The sequence below is a fragment of the Carassius carassius genome, chromosome 19, assembly GCF_963082965.1.
Source record: "Carassius carassius chromosome 19, fCarCar2.1, whole genome shotgun sequence".
Taxonomy (NCBI): Eukaryota; Metazoa; Chordata; class Actinopteri; order Cypriniformes; family Cyprinidae; genus Carassius; species Carassius carassius.
Genome location: NC_081773.1, coordinates 3,334,137 through 3,358,922, shown reverse-complemented (window position 1 = coordinate 3,358,922; position 24,786 = coordinate 3,334,137). Strand labels below are relative to the sequence as shown.

Below are 24,786 nucleotides of genomic sequence, written 5' to 3'. Positions count from 1 at the left end.
CTTCAGAGACTTCTGGAGAACATTTTCTGTGCTGAGATTGTGATTTTCGACGGAGTTCAGAGCAGAGACTTTTATTTTAGCAGATCGGAGGATTTTTCTTTGAGTAGAGTTTTATTTTTGAAGGATTTCTGAGGAAAGACTTATTCTATTTTTCTCTTCTTATCTCGGATTTTTATTTCTTTCTTGCTTTCTCTCTCTCTTTGTTTCTTTCTTACTTTCTTCTTTCTGTAATTAATTAATTAATTGATTAATTAATTACCTTTTTTTATTAATTTCCTGTATTGATTGGCGTTTGGAGGAGTTTGTCAATGGCTCATTTGGGTGAAATACGAGGTGAGTGTTTTAATTTAGTTTGTTTATTATTGGTATGTTATTATAGTATGATGTTGTACATTGTTTTAATGAATTGATGTGAAGAAATGTGTGCTGGTTAACTCATTTACTCACACATTTCTACCAGCTCACTGATCACATGTATTTTAGTCCCTGTGTATGAAAATCAGTAAAATATGTGTTTAATTATTTGACACAATTATAACGCTGGCAAACTACAGAGCTGCTCAGATGCAATTCAAGACAATAAAAATGTAAAGTAACATAATTGGATGTGAGCAGTGCCATTAGTGGTTGATTATTAATAAATGTCATTAATAAAGGCTGTAAGTGTTTGATGTGTGTAACATTGCAGGCCCGGGCCGCTCCAGATCCAGGAGTGCTGCTGTCTCTCAGACGGATGATCAGGAGGTTGAGAGACGTGGCTCTGGTGACGGCGCTCAGGAACCGCTGCCAAACCCAAACCAGCCGCTGAGCCAAGAGCTGCCTGGACACATCGCACCTCTGCCTTCAGAGTTGGCCGTTTCTGTGTCCAAAGATCAGCCTCACAGGAAGAGGAAGTGGCAGAGCGGCAGCCAGGAGGATGAGCATCTGTCTCCTTCATACAGAAGAGCTGCCAAACGCTCCCGCAGAGGTCAGATTCACTCATATTTAACACCTGATTAAAGACTCACTCAATGATTTGTCACTGAAAATGTTCTTCAGCTGAATCACAGTAACGTTCTGTAACCGGTTTAGATTCTGCAGCATGTTTTCTGTTAAAGACGTTTCTTGTGATCTTGTGTGTTGCAGAAGCGTATGTGAAGGGCCCATTGCTGGGGCGAGGAGGATTCGGCTCTGTGTATGCTGGGACCCGCTGGTCTGATGGACTGCCAGTGAGACATTTTCTTACCTCCTGCAGTTAAACAGCTTTTAGAAATGTTGATGTCAGTAAATGTCCCCCATGAGTGATAAGTAGTCAGCATGGTTTACTGTGATTCATCTGTCTACAGGTTGCCATCAAGTACGTCTCTAAACGAGGAACACAGAGACTGAGAGTTGTGAGTTGAGAGTGAATCTGTTGCTGTGTTTGGTCTGATTCAGCGCTGGATATAACGGAGCGTTTGTCCTGCAGGAAGGTCAGGGCCGGCTACCGCTGGAGGTGGCGTTGATGACCCTGGTCAATTCGGCTCCTGCCTGCCCCAACGTCCTGACGCTGCTGGAGTGGTTTGACCGTCCCAGACGCTACACCATGATCCTGGAGCGCCCGCTTCCTTGCCAAGATCTGGAGAGTTTCTGTGAGGAGAACGGACGCCTGGAGGAGAGTCTGGCCAAGAAAGTGCTGCTGCAGCTGATCACGGCGCTGAAACACTGCGAGAGCCGTGGAGTCCTGCACCGGGACGTCAAACCAGAGAACCTGCTGATCTCCACAGACTCACATGACATCAAGCTGCTGGACTTCGGCTGTGGAGATCTGCTGAAAGACTCGGCCTACAAACACTTTGCAGGTTGGTTTGATCTCCCTGCAGTGATCTGTGTTTGTTTGTGGACTTTTGATGATCGAGCGAAGGGAATCTGTTTGGACTGGGGTCTCTTCAGATGATGTTTGAGGTCTTGTTGGGTCTCTCAGGCACTCTTCAGTACGCCCCTCCTGAGTGGTTTCGGCAGCACCGTTATCATGCGGGACCGGCTACGGTTTGGTCAGTGGGGGTGACGCTCTATAACATCCTGTGCAGCTGTTTCCCCTTCAGAGGCGCATTGAGGGTCACCTCCAAAAGCAGACTGCTCTTTCCTAGAGAGCTGTCGACAGGCAAGAGACAGAAATCAGGTCCAGATCCAGGTGAAGCGTGTGGTTTTGTGTTCCTGAACACTGTGTTGTGTGTAACAGAGTGCCGTCAGCTGATTCGCTGGTGCCTCAGTGCAGCGGCATCAGATCGGCCCAGTTTAGACGACATTGAGCGCCACCCCTGGTTACACTGAGCAGGTGGCCAGTGACACACACTTATCTGACTCACAGCAGTCATGGCTGGATTGTCTTGTTAGGATCAGACTAGATAAATGCTTCTGATTGTTTGTATAGGGTGAGCAGGAGTGACACAGGAAGTGCAGAGAACAGCTTCCTGATCACCTACAGAAAGAGCAGAGGATCATGGACTAATGGCTCCCACACAATGAAGGGTTTTGATCCTCTGCTCCAGTCTGTGAGGGGCTCTGTGTGGATGCTGGAGGAGTCTGAACACACAGCAGCTGAAAACGCTGCCCGACGGGCCACAGATCAATATGTGTAGTTTCTCCACAAATACAGTCGAGAGAAGGGAGAAAAGTTTCAAAGAAGCAAAACAGGATCAGAAAGAGTCTGGGGCAGGGTGTTAACTAGCATAATGTATTCATGGAAGAAAGTCCACTTGGTGTTAGACAGAATTTAAGTCACCAAAAAATTAAGTAGTAATTCAAGTAGTCCCCACAATGTTTACGAAATAGAAATGTTGAAATTTTACAAATTCAAAAGCACTGAATATAATTAAATCAAATTGTGACAAAATGTTAAAGGATGACTTTGCTTTGGCTCATTTTAACAAAGTAACATAAACAAGCAGGAAGCTTACTCAATTAGGCCCTAGTCTCTGCTTTTTATTATTTTCTTTTTTAGTTTAGTAACTTCTGCTTTAAAAGGATTATTTTTGTTTTTAGATTACAATGTGATTTGTGATTTTAACCCTTTTTTGCACATAATAAATGCCTACATGCTTACATTCACTTTATTTGTTTAATCCAAATACAAAATCCGGAGATATATAGAATACAGTATACCACAAATCAGTCAAAACATACAGAGATATTAATTTTTGTTCATAACGCTCAGCCCTATACAGACGTGTACTGGAGTTTTTCATAAAGTGTACTGGATTTTTAATTTATCTTTCTTTTTAAAAATGTCAGAAAAAATAGCAAAACCTAACTAAACAGTTACATAAAACAGTAAATTGTTTACCCCCCGCCCCCCTCAAACGCCCGCCACGTTTTAGTTCATTGAGCGAACGAATTACTAAACCGTGCTCACAATTTATTTATTTTTTCGTGCATGTCATGTGCGGGGTAGAAAGACAATATTTTTTAATAATAATAAAAAAAAATATATATATATATATATATATATATATATATATATTTTTTTTTTTTTTTTTTTTGTCACCATTTCTGAGCACTTTATGGTTAGGCATTATTCACAACAATATTCTACAACAACATTACGTTATATATCAAGGTTTAATTTTAGTTGAAAATGTGTACAAATATTTATGACGAGATCACATCATAACCATAGACTGTATAAAAACATAACACGCGTCGCTATAGCAACTACGATTCGATTCACGTGACAGCGCGAGAGCACGCATTTATCTTATACATTGAGTTTTTATGCACTTTTCAATATTAACTTGTGAGATTTATTAATAAAAGCATAAATCATTATAATCATAATGTATATAATCAGAGATGCTATTAGGAGCTCTGGTTAAACTGAATTAGAGTTTATTAAGGTTTTCAATAGTCTTGTAACGTTACTCACGAACGCGAATTGTAGTTGCTATAGCGACGCGTGTTATGATCTGATCAATATCTGCTGGTTGAGAGACGAGGCGACTTCAGAGACTTCTGGAGAACATTTTCTGTGCTGAGATTGTGATTTTCGACGGAGTTCAGAGCAGAGACTTTTATTTTAGCAGATCGGAGGATTTTTCTTTGAGTAGAGTTTTATATTTGAAGGATTTCTGAGGAAAGACATTCTATTTTTCTCTTCTTATCTCGGATTTTTATTTCTTTCTTGCTTTCTCTCTCTCTTTGTTTCTTTCTTACTTTCTTCTTTCTGTAATTAATTAATTAATTGATTAATTAATTACCTTTTTTTTATTAATTTCCTGTATTGATTGGCGTTTGGAGGAGTTTGTCAATGGCTCATTTGGGTGAAATACGAGGTGAGTGTTTTAATTTAGTTTGTTTATTATTGGTATGTTATTATAGTATGATGTTGTACATTGTTTTAATGAATTGATGTGAAGAAATGTGTGCTGGTTAACTCATTTAATCACACATTTCTACCAGCTCACTGATCACATGTATTTTAGTCCCTGTGTATGAAAATCAGTAAAATATGTGTTTAATTATTTGACACAATTATAACGCTGGCAAACTACAGAGCTGCTCAGATGCAATTCAAGACAATAAAAATGTAAAGTAACATAATTGGATGTGAGCAGTGCCATTGGTGGTTGATTATTAATAAATGTCATTAATAAAGGCTGTAAGTGTTTGATGTGTGTAACATTGCAGGCCCGGGCCGCTCCAGATCCAGGAGTGCTGCTGTCTCTCAGACGGATGATCAGGAGGTTGAGAGACGTGGCTCTGGTGACGGCGCTCAGGAACCGCTGCCAAACCCAAACCAGCCGCTGAGCCAAGAGCTGCCTGGACACATCGCACCTCTGCCTTCAGAGTTGGCCGTTTCTGTGTCCACAGATCAGCCTCACAGGAAGAGGAAGTGGCAGAGCGGCAGCCAGGAGGATGAGCATCCGTCTCCTTCATACAGAAGAGCTGCCAAACGCTCCCGAAGAGGTCAGATTCACTCATATTTAACACCTGATTAAAGACTCACTCAATGATTTGTCACTGAAAATGTTCTTCAGTTGAATTACAGTAACGTTCTGTAACAGGTTTAGATGCTGCAGCATGTTTTCTGTTAAAGACGTTTCTTGTGATCTTGTGTGTTGCAGAAGCGTATGTGAAGGGCCCATTGCTGGGGCGAGGAGGATTCGGCTCTGTGTATGCTGGGACCCGCAGGTCTGATGGACTGCCAGTGAGACATTTTCTTACCTCCTGCAGTTAAACAGCTTTTAGAAATGTTGATGTCAGTAAATGTCCCCCATGAGTGATAAGTAGTCAGCATGGTTTACTGTGCTTCATCTGTCTACAGGTTGCCATCAAGTACGTCTCTAAACGAGGAACACAGAGACTGAGAGTTGTGAGTTGAGAGTGAATCTATTGCTGTGTTTGGTCTGATTCAGCGCTGGATATAACGGAGCGTTTGTCCTGCAGGAAGGTCAGGGTCGGCTGCCGCTGGAGGTTGCGTTGATGACCCTTGTCAATTCGGCTCCTGCCTGCCCCAACGTCCTGACGCTGCTGGAGTGGTTTGACCGTCCCAGACGCTACACCATGATCCTGGAGCGCCCGCTTCCTTGCCAAGATCTGGAGAGTTTCTGTGAGGAGAACGGACGCCTGGAGGAGAGTCTGGCCAAGAAAGTGCTGCTGCAGCTGATCACGGCGCTGAAACACTGCGAGAGCCGTGGAGTCCTGCACCGGGACGTCAAACCAGAGAACCTGCTGATCTCCACAGACTCACATGACATCAAGCTGCTGGACTTCGGATGTGGAGATCTGCTAAAAGACTCGGCCTACAAACACTTTGCAGGTTGGTTTGATCTCCCTGCAGTGATCTGTGTTTGTTTGTGGACTTTTGATGATCGAGCGATGGGAATCTGTTTGGACTGGGGTCTCTTCAGATGATGTTTGAGGTCTTGTTGGGTCTCTCAGGCACTCTTCAGTACGCCCCTCCTGAGTGGTTTCGGCAGCACCGTTATCATGCGGGACCGGCTACGGTTTGGTCAGTGGGGGTGACGCTCTACAACATCCTGTGCAGCTGTTTCCCCTTCAGAGGCGCATTGAGGGTCACCTCCAAAAGCAGACTGCTCTTTCCTAGAGAGCTGTCGACAGGCAAGAGACAGAAATCAGGTCCAGATCCAGGTGAAGCGTGTGGTTTTGTGTTCCTGAACACTGTGTTGTGTGTAACAGAGTGCCGTCAGCTGATTCGCTGGTGCCTCAGTGCAGCGGCATCAGATCGGCCCAGTTTAGACGACATTGAGCGCCACCCCTGGTTACACTGAGCAGGTGGCCAGTGACACACACTTATCTGACTCACAGCAGTCATGGCTGGATTGTCTTGTTAGGATCAGACTAGATAAATGCTTCTGATTGTTTGTATAGGGTGAGCAGGAGTGACACAGGAAGTGCAGAGAACAGCTTCCTGATCACCTACAGAAAGAGCAGAGGATCATGGACTAATGGCTCCCACACAATGAAGGGTTTTGATCCTCTGCTCCAGTCTGTGAGGGGCTCTGTGTGGATGCTGGAGGAGTCTGAACACACAGCAGCTGAAAACGCTGCCCGACGGGCCACAGATCAATATGTGTAGTTTCTCCACAAATACAGTCGAGAGAAGGGAGAAAAGTGTCAAGAAGCAGAACAGGATCAGAAAGAGTCTGGGGCAGGGTGTTAACTAGCATAATGTATTCATGGAAGAAAGTCCACTTGGTGTTAGACAGAATTTAAATCACCAAAAAATTAAGTAGTAATTCAAGTAGTCCCCACAATGTTTACGAAATAGAAATGTTGAAATTTTACAAATTCAAAAGCACTGAATATAATTAAATCAAATTGTGACAAAATGTTAAAGGATGACTTTGCTTTGGCTCATTTTAACAAAGTAACATAAACAAGCAGGAAGCTTACTCAATTAGGCCCTAGTCTCTGCTTTTTATTATTTTCTTTTTTAGTTTAGTAACTTCTGCTTTAAAAGGATTATTTTTGTTTTTAGATTACAATGTGATTTGTGATTTTAACCCTTTTTTGCACAAAATAAATGCCTACATGCTTACATTCACTTTATTTGTTTAATCCAAATACAAAATACGGAGATATATAGAATACAGTATACCACAAATCAGTCAAAACATACAGGGATATTAATTCTTGCTCACATCCGTACTGGATTTTTAATTTATCTTTCTTTTTAAAAATGTCAGAAAAAATAGCAAAACCTAACTAAACCGTTACATAAAACAGTAAACTGTTTACCCCCACCCCCCGCCCCCCATGACCGCCCGCCACACTGATGGTACTTAAACTAATTTCCAAGGTTGGCAGGTCGGCATTTGTACTCTTTTAGGTACATTCTTGTAACTTGATTTTTCTGTGTGATTTTTGTCATAATTTCATATTTTAAATACTTTTGTGTGTATATATATATATATACAAAATGTTTTATATTAATATTATTATTATTATTATTCAGCTACCATCAGAGCTACTCAGACATTCTTCTAGATGTTGTCTATAAAGAAGGAGAAGGAGCCTTTCTCTCTCTGTCATTAGTGTGCAGAAAGTTTTATGGCATCAGTTTTCAAAGAAAAGCTCACTTTACCTGGCTGGACATTATGTATATTTACACTTTTATTAACTGAACCGGTTTTATAAAGATATTTAGAAAGTTTATTGCATTAATTCAGAGATTTTATTTATTTATTTTTGTAGGAATCGTTGACTGGAAGTCTGTCGGTCCAGATGTGAGGTGTGATGGCTGTAGATGCATCTACAAAAACACCACTGGATACTGTGGCCATGAAACAAAGGGGGTCTTCACAGCGTTCTGTTCAGACGAAGAGTTTGCTGGCTTCTGTTCTGCTACTACCGCATAAATGAATGAATGAATGAGTGGTTTATTTATTTATTTATTTTATTTGACTTGAATTGAATTGGCAACTGAAACTAAAAGCTAAATAAATGTTTTAGTGGATAAAGCTGTGTCTGTTTGCTAAATGTCACTTAACAGAGGGTAACTAAACTCTTATGACAATTTTTTTGTTTTGTCAACTATATATTTTTCTCTATCAGACAGAACATTGTTTTTTAGTGTAACATTTTACAATAAGGTTTTTTTTACATTGATGTCTTAACTAACATTAACTATGAGCAATACATTTGTTAAATTATTTATTAAGCTTTGTAAGTATTTGTTAATAAAAATACAGCGGTTTGTTGTTTGTTCATGTTCACTTCACAGTGCTGTAACTAATGTTAACAAATACAACTTTTGACTTTAACTTAAGAAGAGCTAGTGCCACTAACCGGGGTAAGAGACATTTGTGTAGCGGATCTGACTCGAATCAGACAAATTAAAGAGTCGATCAGGACTGTGGTTGAAACATGAGCCGAATTCCTCAGAAAGGCAACAGGAAGTCATAAAACATCTGTGCCACAAGTCCCAAGATAACCAACCAACTCTTTCACAGAACAGCTTTCAACATTAACACCACTAGAACAATTACTGACAATTTCAATTCAGAGAAGAGTTTGTCAAATTTGGGAAAACAAATTGAGATGCAACGCCGGACATCACATGTAAACCCATGAGAGTACTACACAAGATCCTTAAACACTTCCCCCACCTAGCAGAACCAGACTGATATTCCTGGTTCTGAAAAGAAAGGGGGGCCTTTTAACCTCTGGTCTCCACAGAAATCTTTGTCAGATAATGGCACAGAAAATTGTCTTTTCTACATATATATGGACCAAAATGAACTCAAAAAGACTTATAAATGAATATCAGTCCATCACTTCACTCCATATTCATTTATATGGAACCCACACATTTGACTATCATGTTTAATCACTTATTGTGTATGTTTTTTAATAACTATTGGATAGCTTAAGGATACATATTCATGTTTGGTGTGTACGTTTTTGAATCTGTTAGCTTGAAACAGTCCTGACCACCAGTTATTTGTCAAATGTATCATATTCTTGTTATAGGAATCATGTCCAAAATTAGACCCTGCAAGAGCGGGAAAATTCGGACCATGTGCTTGATAAGATAACATATGATTTATGATACCCCCGAGCCAAGGCAATATCTGATTGGTCAAGACAACATTTGAGGTGTGGCCAACAGGCCAGGTTAAATACTTAGGACACCATAAAATCTTGCTTTTAGTTTTAGCTTTGCTTTTGCTATCAGTCATGCCAGCTTTTAGTATGCTTTTAGTTTTTAGCTATGCGTTTAGCTTCTGCTATTAGTCATGCCTGACTTTAGTTTGCTTTTAGCTTTGCTTTTTAGCTTTAGCTTTTAGCCATGCTGTTAGTCATCACTGTTCTTTGAGCGCGGTTCCAGCGTGCTTCGGCCTGCACGCCTGCTGCTACTTAGCCACGATGAGAAGAAAAAAAACTTCTCTATATGGCTCAATGAACTGTACCAGCTCCACTGTACTGGAGGGTCTCTGCATCCCGGTCTGTATTTTCCTGTCCAAGATCCTGCTAAACTGATGCAGTTCATGTCCCAAATCCTCAATACTTGAATCATACAATCGAGCAAAATGAGTACAGAGCTGTCTCTTTTAGAAATGCATCATTTTTAGGGTTTAGAGCCTGGATGCTGTTCATTATGTCACAGTTTGTCCTGGAAAAACGCCTGTTAATCTCACTGAGCATCAGATCAATGATAGGGTAGAAGAAGGTTGTGCGAAACCCGTCTTTACCTCGTTCCGACTCTCTCTGACCAACAGTGGTCATCACACAGTGCTCACCGAGTTTAGAGCTTAGCATTTTTTGTCGTTTTGCCGGTGGCTGTGTTGCATCACATTGTCCAGAAATGTTCAACACCTCATCCCAAACATCATCAAAAAACAATTCCTGCCTGAAATCCTTTAATGTCTGAACTAAAGCTTCAACTAAATCTACAGCTTTTGAAATATCAAGAGTCGAGGCCTGTAGCATATCAGAGAGAAGTTTTGTTTCTCCAAACACGTTACGGAGAGTAACAAGATGCACTATGAACTCAAGATCTATCTGTGCCAGCAGACCTCGAGCCTCAACGGATCTTGCACCATTATGTTCTTGGGCTATCTCTTGCAGGAGCCGCTTGAGGGCAGGTAGTTGATCCATAATGTTACGTGGAGCTATAAATCGGCATGCCCAACGTGTGTCACTTAATCGCTGAAGCTCTCTTGGTGCCCCTTCATACATCTCTCTTTGTATAGCTAGCCATTTAGGATGAACAGCTGATCCAGATGTGAACACGTAAAGTTTCTCTAGTAAAGAGAAAAACTCCTCGGCCTCCGGGACAGCTTTGATTGTATCTACTAAAACGAGGTTTAGACAGTGGGCACTACAATGGATATAAAAAGCATATTTTGCTTGCTCTTTGATTCTTGCCTGGACTCCAGAATGCTTACCACTCCAGACAGAAGCCCCATCATATGCTTGACCTACCAGGTTCTTTTTGTAGCCTACTCTAGGCCATGACTTTCTAGCATGTGGATTATTTTCTCACTAAGACTTGCTGCATCCAGCTTCTCTGTGGACTCAAAATAGAGAAAACTTTCCTGGATAGCTCCATTGTAGTAATATCTCAGCACCAGAGAGATCTGTTCCTTTTTCTTACATCTTTTGTTTCGTCAGCCATGATGCTAAAGACTTCACTGCTTTTTACTTCTTCTGAAATTTCAGTTCGAACCATGTCCGCTTAACAATCTAGAACCTCATTCTGGATTATTTTGCTTGTATACTTTGCATTATGAAATGATGTTAACCTTTTTTTAACAGCTTTATCATGGTTACCAATTGTCTCTAGAATTGCCATGAAGTTCCCTCTGTTATCAGAGTCTACAGACTCATTGTGACCTCTTTGGGCCATGTTTGGAGTTGCAGTAAGTAGCAGCCCTTCCCCTATAGTTTTTATGTATTTCCTGTTTTCTCTGATCTGTCTGTTGTGTTCCTTATTTAAGACATTTACCAGTGTTGCATTATCTGCTGCAGCTTTCTGATAATCCCGCCAGCTAACCATAGCTTGTTTGTGCCTCTCAGATCTTGCATGCATTGCAAAACCCCCCCACTTTATTGGTTGCCTTCTTCCAGTTTTTGAATCCGGATGGCGAGTCAAAGACTGTGTCAGGACTATTAGGAGGGCTAAAATGTCTGCATGTGTAACAATACGCAGAGTCCGAGTTTTTTGAATACTCAAGCCAGGGGTAGATGTGGTACCAGGCTGCCTTGAAGCTCCTCCTTCTGACCCCCATCAAAGTTCTTGGGAACAATTTAAGTTTTGGCTGCATCGGTGGGTCTTCTCTACATTTGCTGATATCTGTGGAGAAAGACAAACCCAATACATGTAAATATATATTCTATAAAGACACACACTCTCTCTCACACACACACTCACACAACACATACACACAAAATAAAAGGTAAACTTGTTATACTAATCCACACATGATTATAAAAGGGTATCCCCTCTGTGTTGTGTAAATGTTCGGAACATTCATTAAAGTGCACATTTCCTAATGCTGCTCTCTCTCTAAATTTCAATAAGCTTTATTGGCATGACTGTAAATTTGCAAATACTGTACAATAATAGAAGTTAAATCAGGAAATGTACAAATTACAAATAAAGCAAGTAAATCAATCAGAAAATAAGAAAATTATGGGAAAGAAATGTGCATATAACAGATGATTTAAACATAAAATTAAATTATGTAATTGATTATTTTATCTCTCTCTCTCACACACTTTATGCAAATGCTTTTCTTTTTCCACATCACAAACCTGATGGTGCAGTGCTTGTTGATGCACATGGATCATCTGTCTGGGTCTCAAACTCTACTTGTATGTCTCCCTCAGGCTCGTCGTCACTATTAGGATCTTCATCTTGCTCTTGTTCCTGTTCTGGGGCCTTACTGCTAATCTCTCCAAGGTTCACTGGCTCTCTTTCTGTAGCTCTCTCAGCCTCCTCACACATCTCTGCATCTCTGTCTGGCTCTGTCTCAACATTTGCCTTGTCATCTTTCTTTTGGGGGCAGAAATCGGACACAATGTCCCTTTTTCTCCTCATTTTGAACTATTGACAAAAAAGCAAATGAGAGGAATACACAACATCAGCAAACCAGAATATGAATATTACATATGATAGGTGCTGGCTTTCTTGGATTTGTGTTGTGATATAGTGAACCTTTGTGGTTATGTAGTACCCTCACCGCCTGATGAGGGGAGATATATTTATATATTAATACAAGACACAGAGCTGTTGCTGCTTCAATCATCAGAGTCTATATTGGGTTTTTTCATACAATGTAAAAAAAGCATTCCCTCCTCAAGCAGGCGAACACTCCCAAAAGGTAAAAGCAATCAAATAATCGAACGATGGAGCAGGGAACATTAATCGTCAACGAAATAACCACTAAAACATTTAAGAAATACATTCTCTTGCACATCTTACATATCATAATTTATTTACTACTATTTATCTACTTATTTATTTACAATTACTTATGTACTTTTGTAACCACCAAACTTACATCTGGGTTCTGTTAACTAAAGTGTGTGGAGACTGGAGAGTCTTCTTCTTCATCTCTGAACAAACTAAGTTTGAACTTTCCTCTTTGTTTCTGGAATGTTTGAAGAACATGTTCACTTCGGATTCTAACAAATTCCTCTTTCCATCTTTGCAACGCCGTTACCATTACTGACGATAAAAAAAACGTTACTGACAGTGTCTTATTACTATTTTAAAATAATTAAATGTACAGTATGGGATTTTTGGCCACCAGGGGTCACTCAATCAAAATAATAACATAAGACGTACATTGATGATGTCGGGAAAGAGCGTAGGCTCATGGGAGTTGTTGTTCATTGGAACACGCGCTCTGTCGCTCCCCACATTCCTCACTCATTTTAACTGAGGCCGGCGACACACTGGATGCGTGGCGCAAGCGTCTCAGCTTTTAATTCGGCTCCCATGTTAATAGGTTAGAGCTTGCAGACTGCCTACGTGAGACGCGTGTCTCAGGCGCGGCTCGAGCCGCGCGGAAAACACGTGCATGCTAGAAATAGAACCGACGCCTATTTTTCACGCGACACGTGCGCGTGTTGGAAGCGTTTCCAGGCAAAATATAATAGGAAAACATGTTTATATGTAATTTTGTACACAAATACATATTAATTCATGGCATTTTGATGTTTGAAAGTCTATAGGTTGACATAAATTCAGATATAAATGTAATTTAAAAAATAAATAAATAATTAACGATTTTCAAATATTGCACCTGTCAAACATAGTCTATTTTGCCGTCAGTACTGTTGACGGTGTCCTTTATCAGTAGGCTTTATATTTATGTTCAACATGAAGTATAGATATTGTTGTCACGAAGACAAGAGCCTGGTCTGTCAGCGGTCTCCCTCTATGTCACCTACAGCAGCAGCAGCGCGCCACGCTTCTGGCACGCAGCAGAGACGCCGGTCTTAGTATTTTGACAATCACGTATTTTCGAACGGAGAGATATATGAATTATCAGACCCCTATCAAATCAATATTCCATCTAGCTAGTAGTAATATATGTTAAAAAACACGGTTGCCTTTCGTTAATAAATATAATTACGTTTATACTATGATATCGAACAAGATAGTGAACTGCATTTGAAGCTACTTTATCCAGCTAGATATAGAATGCATGTAGATTTACATTATACTCTACATGAGAGCTAGTCCATCTGCGTTTTACACAAGACATCATCGTTTCACAAAATATACAGATAGATATAGTTAGCTGAATGGATGCATACCTGTTTATTAAAATGCAAGCATTTCTCTGTAGTTTCAGCTTGTCACGAAGCTCTCTCTATCTTGGAAATGCAACTCCAATATTTACCCGTGTCTTGTTGCTTCTCTTGTCCCAAAACCTTCTCGGGTCATTTATTTCACCCGTACAGTCGTACGTTTGCGCTTCACAGAACGTGCAGGCAAAGCATAATCATGATCCATAACTAAGTTAGTGATTGAGGTATAAATACGAATATAAACAATATAAATATAAAATATAATAGTCTCGATCAAGGCTAGCTACTACTTTTTCTTCTTCGTCTCGTCTTTGCTTCTGTTCACCTTTGTATTTGGCGGTTCCGCAGGAAGTTAGATAAACTAGAGGGGTCAAAGTTTATATGACGCCATAGACGGGCGACAAAACGGAAATAAAGAAACTTGCCGTGTCTTCTAATTAAACTATAATTTTCTCCGGATTTGAAAGTTCGTGGAAACTGTCGTGATAATGTAAGTACACAACTAAAAAATATATATAACATAGATATAGTGATATCTGCTATTTTTAAAGCAGAAAAATTACATATTGCACCTTTAAGAGAGAAGGCAGAGTGATACGTTTCAATCTGGAAAATACGCTCAGTGTTTGAGTAAAAGAAGGGTTGCTGTGAACGGTGTAAGCTCAGAATAAAGCAGTCAACAACATTACCTGACCAGAAGTCTTACTTTATAACAGTTACACAAAAGATACTAGCTTTGGTTACCTTAAATCTCAGCGGTAATTCTTGTTGTATGACTCCGGTTCTGTAGACGTGTATTCCCTTTTTCCTGGCCGCGGCGCGCAACAGTCAGTCAGTGAGCTTCTGGCGTGTAACCGTCTAACGCTCCAAGGGGGCCGGCCGACTGGAACCAAGTGCGACACGCATTTGTTCCGCCTGTCACATCAGGTCGAATTATTGTGATACATCGTGCTGCATTGTAGCCTATCGAAGGCGCCGCGACTGATCAAATGCGCAGTTGTTTGGTGTGATTTTACGATTCCAAATTTAGGGGGGCAAGAGGGGGGGCCAAGCTTGGTGACAGGGGGCACTGCCTATACCCCCCACCCCCCCACCCCCCCAACCCCCCTCCCAGAACCGCCAGTGCGTCTTCAGCCAACGCCCAACCACGGGCTTCCCAAGACGCCACTTCAGCGACTACTGAACTTCCAGCCAATCAGCGACATCGGGAAACCCCCTTTCAATGACAACAAGGGGAACACTGGCAATGTACCTTCAGACACCTTTACTGGTGTATAATATAATTTTAACCTCATTGAGGAACTCAATGCGGGGGCATATTAAGTGATTGATGGCTGTTCATGTCTATGCAATTTAACGTATTGCTGTAAACTTGGGATTCCACATTACCATTCTCTTAAACTCATTCTCCCCTAACTTTCGATCTTCCTGCAACTTGTGTGAATGCGTGCGTTTATATGTTAAATTAGTTTATATGTCTTAGATTTATTTAATAAAGCCTTATTCATATTGAAACTAGAAGTATCTTGTGTTTTGTTCTTACAAGTTAATGTCTTAAACTGCCGATCTAGTTACTGTGCTAATTGATAGTGTTTTCACTATACTTTGGATATTAATATCCAGTGCAGATTTGATGTTAAACGGCTCGTTCAGTGAATCGCAGGGCGTCTCAGTGATCAGCCGTGAATCAGTGATTCTGTTCACATTCCCTTTAAAATCTTAAATGATTCCCTTTGAGCTAAATTGACCTGTTTTCCTTACATTTGTATCCTCAAAAAAATAATTATAATTTGTTTTTGTTTATTGATGACTTGCGGTGGTGATTACGTCAGTAACCCGCGCCATGCAGAATTTCCGAAAGTACTTTCGAAAGTTATTTAAAATAATATTCTTAATATCATTAATGCTGTTTTTACCTTGGAAGAATTCAATTTGGTTGCATAGGACTGTTAAAGTTATTGCTTCCTTTTAAGTTGTAAACCTATAGAGATTAATGACTCGTCTTTAAGCGAAACAGCCAGCTTTCGCAAAACCTTTTGGCACGTCCACCACCTTTTGTTTCACCAATGAGAAACCTTTTGGCATGCCCCCACCTTCCGTTTCACCAATGAGAAACCTTTTGGCATGCCCCTTACTTTCGTTTCAACAATGCAAAACCTTTTGGCACGCCCCCCCCACTTTTCATTACACAGTGAGAAACCTTTTGGCATTTTGCCTTCCTTTCGTTCCACATATTAGAAACCTTTTGGCACGCCCCCATCTTTCGTTTCACCAATGATAAACCTTTTGGCACGCCCCCTTTCGTTTCACCAATGAGAAACCTTTTGGCATGCCCCTTAGCTTTCGTTTCACAAATGAGAAACCTTTTGGCACACCCCCTTTCGTTTCACCAATGAGAAACCTTTTGGCACGCCCCCCAGCTTTCGTTTCACCAATGAGAAACCTTTTGTAATGTTGCCTTCCTTTCGTTTCACCAATAGGAAACCTTTTGCCATGCCCCTACCTTTCGTTTCACTAATGAGAAACCTTTTGGCACGTCTCCTTCCTTTCGTTTCACCAATGATAAACCTTTTGTCATGCCCCCTTACTTTCGTTTCACCAATGAGAAACCTTTTGGCACGCCCCCTACCTTTCGTTTCACTAATGAGAAACCTTTTGGAAGGCCCCCTACCTTTCATTTCACCAATGAGAAACCTTTGGCACACCCCCTTCTTTTCGTTTCACCAATGAGAATCCTTTTGGCACACCCCCCACCTTATGTTTCATCAATGAGAAACCTTTTGGAAAGTCCCCTACCTTTCGTTTCACCAATGAGAAATATTTTAGAACGCCCCCTACCTTTTGGCACGCCCATTGCTCCTAGCTGCAGCCTATAGAGTGGGAGCCCCTCATATTTTGCACCCTTAAACGCCATTGACCAGTTTCACTGGCGTGATTCAATAAGGCTTCAGTAGTATGTGGAGCAAAGGGTATATTATGTGAAAATTTGAAGTTTAGACTAGGTAAGTGTCAGATAATAAGTGTATGAGTGTATAAATAGTGTTGTGTGTTCCACAGTTATTGTCAAGTGTTCATGAGATGGATTGCCTTAGGGAAGAAACTTCACCTGTGTCTGGTCATTCTGGTGCTCAGAGCTCTGTAGCGTCGACCAGATGGCAACAGTTCAAAGAGGGAGTGTGCTGGATGTGAGGGGTCCAGAGTGATTTTGCCAGCCCTTTTGCTCACTCTGGATAAGTAGAGTTCTTGAATAGAAGGGAGGGTTGTACCAATGATTTGCTCAGCAGTCCGAACTATCCTCTGTAGTCTTCTGAGGTCAGATTTGGTAGCTGAGCTGAACCAAACAGTTACTTAAGTGCAGAGGACGGATTCAATTATGGTGGAGTAGAACTGTTTCAGCAGCTCCTGTGGCAGGTTGAATTTCTTCAGCTGGCGAAGGAAGTACAACCTCTGTGGGGCCTTTTTCACAATGGAGTCAATGTCAATGTCCCACTTCAGGTCCTGAGAGATGGTGGTTCCCAGGAACCTGAATGACTCCACTGCAGTCACAGCACTGTTGATGGTGAGTCAGGGGAGAGCAAGGGGTTTCTCCTGAAGTCCACGATCATCTTCACTGTTTTTAGTGTGTTAAGCTCCATGTTGTTGAGAGCGCACCAGACAGCCAGCTCTTTAACCCCCTGTCTGTAAGCAGACTCGTCACCATCCTGAATGAGGCCGACAACTGTGGTGCCGCCTGTAAACTTCAGGAGCTTGACAGAGGGGTCTTTAGATGTGCAGTCATTGGTGTACAGGGAGAAGAGCAGTGGGGAGAGAACGCAGCCCTGAGGAGCTCCAGTGCTGATTGTACAGGTGCTGGATGTGGATTCTCCCATAATCACTAGCTGCTGCCTGTCTGTCAGGAAGCTGTTAATCCACTGACAATTGGAGGTAGGCACGGAGAGCTGAGTTAGTTTGGGCAGGAGGAGGTTTAGGATGATAGTGTTAAAGGCCAGGCTGAAGTCCACAAACAGGATCCTCACGTAAGTTCCCGGTCTATCTAGATGTTGCAGAACATAATGCAGTCCAATGTTGACTGCATCGTCCACAAATCTGTTTGCTCTGTAGGCAAACTGAAGAAGATTCTGTAAGGGTCCAGTGATGTCTTTCAGGTGGGCCAGCACCAGTTTCCCAAATGATTTCAAAACCACAGACGTTAAAGCCACAGGTCTGTAGTAATTTAGTCCTGTAATTTTTGGATTTCTTTGGGATGGGGATGATGGTGGAGCGTTTGAAGCATGAAGGGACTTCGCATAGCTCCAGTGATCTGCTGAAGATCTGTGTGAAGAAGGGGCCAGCTGGTCAGCACAGGATTTCAGACAGACTGGTGTAACACAATCTGGGACTGGTGCTTTATACTGTTTAATAATGAGTTTTACACTGTTAAGTAAAGAGTACAGAGTGACATAAATATCTTCTTCTGCATACACATGTACTAAAATAGAGATAATTTTACAACAAAATTATGACTGGCTGCAAATGGTCAACCCATGGACTATTGATGTCACTTTGATAAAAAGAAAGTATAGGAAACAGTACTGTAATAAAAGAGGATGAATGATTGTGATCAAATAAGAGCGGAGGCGACCAACTCAATCCCTCATAAAACTATATTAACATTTTTTTTAAATATTGTATTCCAATATTTAGGCTATTCAAAAAATGAATATTCAAATATTTATTTCAATGAAGGCTAAAGAGAAAGTTGGAGCCCCACACATGACATGCAGGAAAAAATAGTAGGCTAAATCGTGTGCATGATTTACTAATTCATTCCCTCAATCATGGCCGCGGGAAGTGGGGGTGCTGGGGGTGCTGCAGCACCCCCTAGTGACGAGAGGGAGATAAAAAAAAAAAATGTAGGCCTATTAAAATATTTTGCACAATTTATAAATTCCTTATGAATATTTTAGAAAATGATTTTGACACACGTAGGCTATTACGTATATTTTGGATTTTAATTTCATATTTTGAGGCCTAATCAACACAGGTTCGGAAGTTACGTTGTCAATGTCAGGCATGTCAGGAGTAAAGAGGATTCCCGCTCGTTCCATGCAGAATACATCCATCTTTGGCAGCAGCTGACTAGTAAATTTACATAGTTTAATGACAGAAACGAGGAGAAAATATGTCACAGAAACGGATTTTGGATTTTTTTGAAAAAACCACCAGCGAAGAAATCTAATACCGCAACCATGACAACGGAGTCTGTCCGCCTGCCTCTGCCTGCAGTTGAACCAGCAGGCCCAGCCCCAGCACCCGCAACCCAACCTAGCGTGATTGGATTAGACGAGCCCTTCCAGCCAACATCCAGTTTCAAATTTCCCGCACGGCGTTGTGGTAATGAAACTTTCTCACGTTCTGTGGCACCGGCTTGGTTTGCTAGATGGCAGTGGCTGCATTATGTGGAAGAGACTGATCATATTTTGTGTTTTGTTTGCCTGAAAGCAGTCGAAAAAAAAGTCATACCTAGAGACAAATTTAAGAAAGACAACCGTTTTGTGAATGCCGGCTTTTCAAATTGGCGTAAAGCCACTGAAAAATTTTACGAGCATGAGAGATCAGAGTTGCACAGCGAGTCAATACAAAAGTTGGCCGCTTTGGATGATGTCCCCATCGATGCTCGCTTATCCAGTGCTCATGCCAGAAAGCAGGCAAATGCCCGACACTGTTTGGAGCTTCTCTTCAGGACCATCCGATTCCTTGGCAGTAAGGGAATTGCCTTCAGGGGCATCACAGCACGCGAGGGAATACTGTATGAATTGATGCTGGAGCGCATCTATGATCTCCCTGAAGAAAGAAAGTGGATAGAAGGAAGAGACAACTGGATGTCGGACACTATACAAAATGAAATAATTGAAAAGTTTGCTCATGCAATCCAGAGTGAAATTGTTGCCCGCTCATCGCACTGCCGATTTTATGGCCTTACAACAGTTCTCCTGCTGTCTAAAATATGTTGACAGCAGCTTGGAGCCTCACACTGTTTTTGGGGATTTTATAACGCCCGGGACAGCACTGGAGAAACTCTTTTCAGTTGCATTAAGGATATTTTTTTAAGACTAAATATCCCCTTTGAACATATCGCAGGATTTTGTTTTGATGGAGCAGCTAATATGTCAGGGTGTTTTTCAGGCGTGTAGGCTCGGCTTAAAGAGTTAAACCCACACCCACTTTATGTGCATTGCAGCAACCACTCACTGGATTTGATTCTTCAAGAAGCCGCACGTGAAGTGAGTCTTGTGGCCGATACTTTAAGCTTTGTTCAGGGTGTCTCATCTGTGATTAGAGAGTCATCAAAGAGAAAATCGCTCTACCAGTCGTTTTTTTGGCTGTGATGAGGTTTCTGTCAACATCTTAGGCCTTTGCCCGACAAGGTGGTGTATCCGTGACATGTCCATTAACTGCATCACTGCAGCTTACCCCGCTCTCCTGACTACACTGCACGAGCTGAAGGATGACAAGAGTGTCAGGGGGGACAGCAGAGCAAAGATTGGGGGACTCCACAAACAGGCTTTAAAAGGGAGAACATATTTTGGTCTTTTATGCTGCCATGCCCTGTTTGAACCCTGTGAAGCAGTTGCCACAAACTTACAGAGTGCCACAGCAAGTGCGCAAGGTGCACTGGAATGCACAGGTGTGCTGAAAGAACAAATAGACACACTCCGGGATGATGCAGTTGTGGACGAGCTGATCCGCAAGGTTGAAACCTGCGCATCACAAACCTCCCTGAAAATGCCAGACAGCACCACCCCAAGAGTGAGCAAAACCCCAGCTCGCCTTCGCCAAACTAGAGAGCCAGAGGCAGTCGCGCATGGCGCACAAACAGTGGATTGGCGACGTAGCTTTTTCGAGGCTATTGATGTGATATCGGCGGAGCTGGACAGAAGATTTGATCAGTCCAGCATGAAGCTTGCCGCAAAGCGAGAGAGGGCTGTTATCAAAGCAGCAGAGGGAAGAAGCGTCGATCTGGAGGCCCTTCAGCTCCCGGTGGAGCTTGATACAGACCGCCTTGAACTCCAGCTCAAAATGCTTAGGCCAAGCATCGCCAAGCAGCTTGCCGATGTCACAAAAGACAGAGGGTTTATGTAGCATCATGTTTGATAAAGCTCCAGCCACAAACAAGAGCCATGTTTTCAGAGATAGAAAAACTGATCGAGTTATGTCTGTGCCTACCCATCTCCGTGGCCTCATCCGAACGCACTTTCTCTGCCTTGCGTTTTTTGAAGACATGGGTACGCAGCACCATGACCCAGAAAAGACTCACACACCTTTCGCTGATGCATACCAACACAGACATTCTGAACTCCCTGGACATTCGTCCCCTCATGAGAGACTTTATCTCCACGACCCCAGAGCGCACCTCGACATTTGGACACCTGTAACTAGGGCACCCCGCCTGCATGTAGTTCAGGTAAGAGCATGGTGCTGCCGCGCTTGTAACATTTATTTTTTTGGCAACAAGTGTGGGATCAGCTTTGACTAGCCAAGCAATTGTAAGTAGTACACTATAGTATTTTTGTAAGGTGGTGGGGATGGAGATGGAGAGTATTATTTCGTCCGTGTGTTCTTTGCATAATGGATGTGGAGAACTGTTAAATAACGTTTAAATAGTCTGAGATTATTTCATTGTGGTTTGTGTAAAAAGGTTGGAGATGGAGACAGAAAGCTTTATACTGTGCGTGTGTTCTTTGCGTAATGGATGTGGAGAACTGTTCAATAAACAAATTGCTTAAATAGTCAGAGATTATTTCCTTGTGGTGTGCGTAAAAGGATTTTGGAGTTAATTGACCGTCCCAGACGCTACACCATGATCCTGGAGCGCCCGCTTCCTTGCCAAGATCTGGAGAGTTTCTGTGAGGAGAACGGACGCCTGGAGGAGAGTCTGGCCAAGAAAGTGCTCCTGCAGCTGATCACGGCGCTGAAACACTGCGAGAGCCGTGGAGTCCTGCACCGGGACGTCAAACCAGAGAACCTGCTGATCTCCACAGACTCACATGACATCAAGCTGCTGGACTTCGGCTGTGGAGATCTGCTGAAAGACTCGGCCTACAAACACTTTGCAGGTTGGTTTGATCTCCCTGCAGTGATCTGTGTTTGTTTGTGGACTTTTGATGATCGAGCGAAGGGAATCTGTTTGGACTGGGGCCTCTTCAGATGATGTTTGAGGTCTTGTTGGGTCTCTCAGGCACTCTTCAGTACGCCCCTCCTGAGTGGTTTCGGCAGCACCGTTATCATGCGGGACCGGCTACGGTTTGGTCAGTGGGGGTGACGCTCTATAACATCCTGTGCAGCTGTTTCCCCTTCAGAGGCGCATTGAGGGTCACCTCCAAAAGCAGACTGCTCTTTCCTAGAGAGCTGTCGACAGGCAAGAGACAGAAATCAGGTCCAGATCCAGGTGAAGCGTGTGGTTTTGTGTTCCTGAACACTGTGTTGTGTGTAACAGAGTGCCGTCAGCTGATTCGCTGGTGCCTCAGTGCAGCGGCATCAGATCGGCCCAGTTTAGACGACATTGAGCGCCACCCCTGGTTACACTGAGCAGGTGGCCAGTGACACACACTTATCTGACTCACAGCAGTCATGGCTGGATTGTCTTGTTAGGATCAGACTAGATAAATGCTTCTGATTGTTTGTATAGGGTGAGCAGGAGTGACACAGGAAGTGCAGAGAACAGCTTCCTGATCACCTACAGAAAGAGCAGAGGATCATGGACTAATGGCTCCCACACAATGAAGGGTTTTGATCCTCTGCTCCAGTCTGTGAGGGGCTCTGTGTGGATGCTGGAGGAGTCTGAACACACAGCAGCTGAAAACGCTGCCCGACGGGCCACAGATCAATATGTGTAGTTTCTCCACAAATACAGTCGAGAGAAGGGAGAAAAGTTTCAAAGAAGCAAAACAGGATCAGAAAGAGTCTGGGGCAGAGTGTTAACTAGCATAATGTATTCATGGAAGAAAGTCCACTTGGTGTTAGACAGAATTTAAGTCACCAAAAAACAAAGACATAGAAAGTTCATTTTAAACAAATAATATTTGTTGAGGAAACTTAACAGACCAAACTCAACAACATATTAGAAACTCTTCTAAATATTCTAAAACTGATCATTAAACACTACAAAACAGAATTACACATTACAAACATTTCTTTTTTCTTATTTTGCAGTCTCATGTAAAACATGATGGGAATTACTGATCTACTCCCCAGTTAGTTACGTCAACAAAGTAATTCAAGTAGTCCATACAGTTTACAAAAAATATATATATATATATGTATATATATATATATATAAAGAGAGAGAGAGAGAGAGAGAGAGAGAGAGAGAGAAAAGAAAATCAAAACCCAGTGCTTAAATTAAATGAACCCATGGCTTGCAATTTGCAATAATTAATAATTAGGATTTAATTAATTATTTAATTAATTATAGGATTTAATAGGACCCCCCCCCCCCTCTGTTTTTGAGAATGTTTGAGTTCATGTTTAACCTTTTTTGAGGTGTTCTACCCAATAAACAATTTTCTTGCATTATAATTTGACAGTTTCATCCTCTTTTTTTGTGTTATTTGTGTGAAAAAGGTAATCATTACTTAAAAACATGAAATGAATAGTCACAATAACATTACTGATAAATAATATTTTCTATTTTGAGTATATGATTGATTCATTATGCAGATTTTAGACATGTTACAACCGTCCCTGACATGCGTTACAACCGTCCCTGTACACTGGGACGGTTGTAACAGTGGAGAGACTGTATTAAAATCAATTTTGCAACCTGTACATATTTCATAAACCCTATTAAATACATTGTTTCAGCAGCTGACAGATTGAAGTTTATGATATAACAAATTGGTTATTCCAGTAAAAATGGTTTTTGATGTATTGCTAAAAATTGCAAAAAGTGTTACAACTGTCCCTGGTCTCCCCTGGTGCAGAGCTTGAATCAGCCCTATGTAAAACACAAGGTAATACACAAAGACTCATTACTGTACTTAAGTAGAAATTTTACTTGAGTAATTATTTTTCAGCCGACTTTTTACTTCTACTCCTTACATTTTCACGCAAGTATCTGTACTTTCTACTCCTTACATTTTTAAAATAGCTTCGTTACTGCTAGTTCTTTTCAGCTTGTTTTCAGTGGTCCATGACAGAAAGAACCACTTCAACATCTGGCAACACACAGTCTTCCAATGACAACGGCTCAGATGTGGAGTTAACTGCACCACGCAGAAATAGCTAAATTCCTTCTTCACTGGATGCGACAAAGCAAGTGTTAAAAATCATTTAAATATGATTTAATATGCACCACGCCGGAGACAGTCACTGAAAATAATGGGATAGTATTTTGTCTCACTGCTTCCGTCCAACAATACGCCGTGTTATCTATTGTGTTAATTTGCAGGTCGTTTCGAAATGTTGTTGGTTTAGAATAGATTAATAACTCTTTTGACTCGTGTACGATAATTTTCTTCCAAATACGATAATTTTGAACATCTGGTACGATACTTGGGCATTTCCAATCTGGCAACACTGACCCTATTGGTTTGTACGCGATCCATCCTGCACATGACACAAATCACATCACACTCCAGCAAGGACATATTCAGTTTTGGGTTCGTTTATCAAAAAATATATTTCTTAAAAGTAGGGTTGGGTATGGAACCGGTATCCGATCGCCTCAGAGTCAGTCCGCTTAAATTTCAAATGAAACCGGCGTCAGACCGGTCTCCTCCCGTCTTTCAGCGCGCTCTTCAATCCGCAGGGTGTGTGTTTATCGATAGATTGTTAGAATATCCGTCTCTGTGCAGTTCTTTGTCATAAATACAGTTTACAAAAGGTCACGAAGAAGCAGTCGCTTTCTCATCTAATGTAAAGTTTTCGCTTGTCACCGCTCATCACACCACAGCCGTTTCCTCCAGCGAAAATCTAGCCCTTAACACATATGAACGAACACATACTTTAATTACACTTATTTAAATATAAGTTACTTAATTTAATAATACGTAGTTTATA

At 41.6% G+C, this 24,786-nt stretch overlaps 2 protein-coding genes across 2 annotated transcripts; both read left to right on the top strand.

Annotated features, from left to right (window-relative positions):
* Positions 1-296: 296 nt before the first annotated feature.
* Positions 297-2,468, top strand: LOC132094885 (serine/threonine-protein kinase pim-3-like). The gene is made up of 6 exons (XM_059499534.1): positions 297-333; positions 689-967; positions 1,126-1,208; positions 1,326-1,373; positions 1,448-1,820; positions 1,943-2,468. The coding sequence occupies exons 1-6, from the start codon at positions 309-311 to the stop codon at positions 2,290-2,292; spliced, it is 1,158 nt and encodes a 385-aa protein (XP_059355517.1). The 5' UTR covers positions 297-308; the 3' UTR covers positions 2,293-2,468.
* Positions 2,469-4,202: 1,734 nt separating this feature from the next.
* LOC132095623 (serine/threonine-protein kinase pim-3-like) lies at positions 4,203-5,871 on the top strand. Its single transcript, XM_059500764.1, has 5 exons — positions 4,203-4,289; positions 4,645-4,923; positions 5,082-5,164; positions 5,282-5,329; positions 5,404-5,871. The coding sequence occupies exons 1-5, from the start codon at positions 4,265-4,267 to the stop codon at positions 5,869-5,871; spliced, it is 903 nt and encodes a 300-aa protein (XP_059356747.1). The 5' UTR covers positions 4,203-4,264.
* Positions 5,872-24,786: the final 18,915 nt, after the last annotated feature.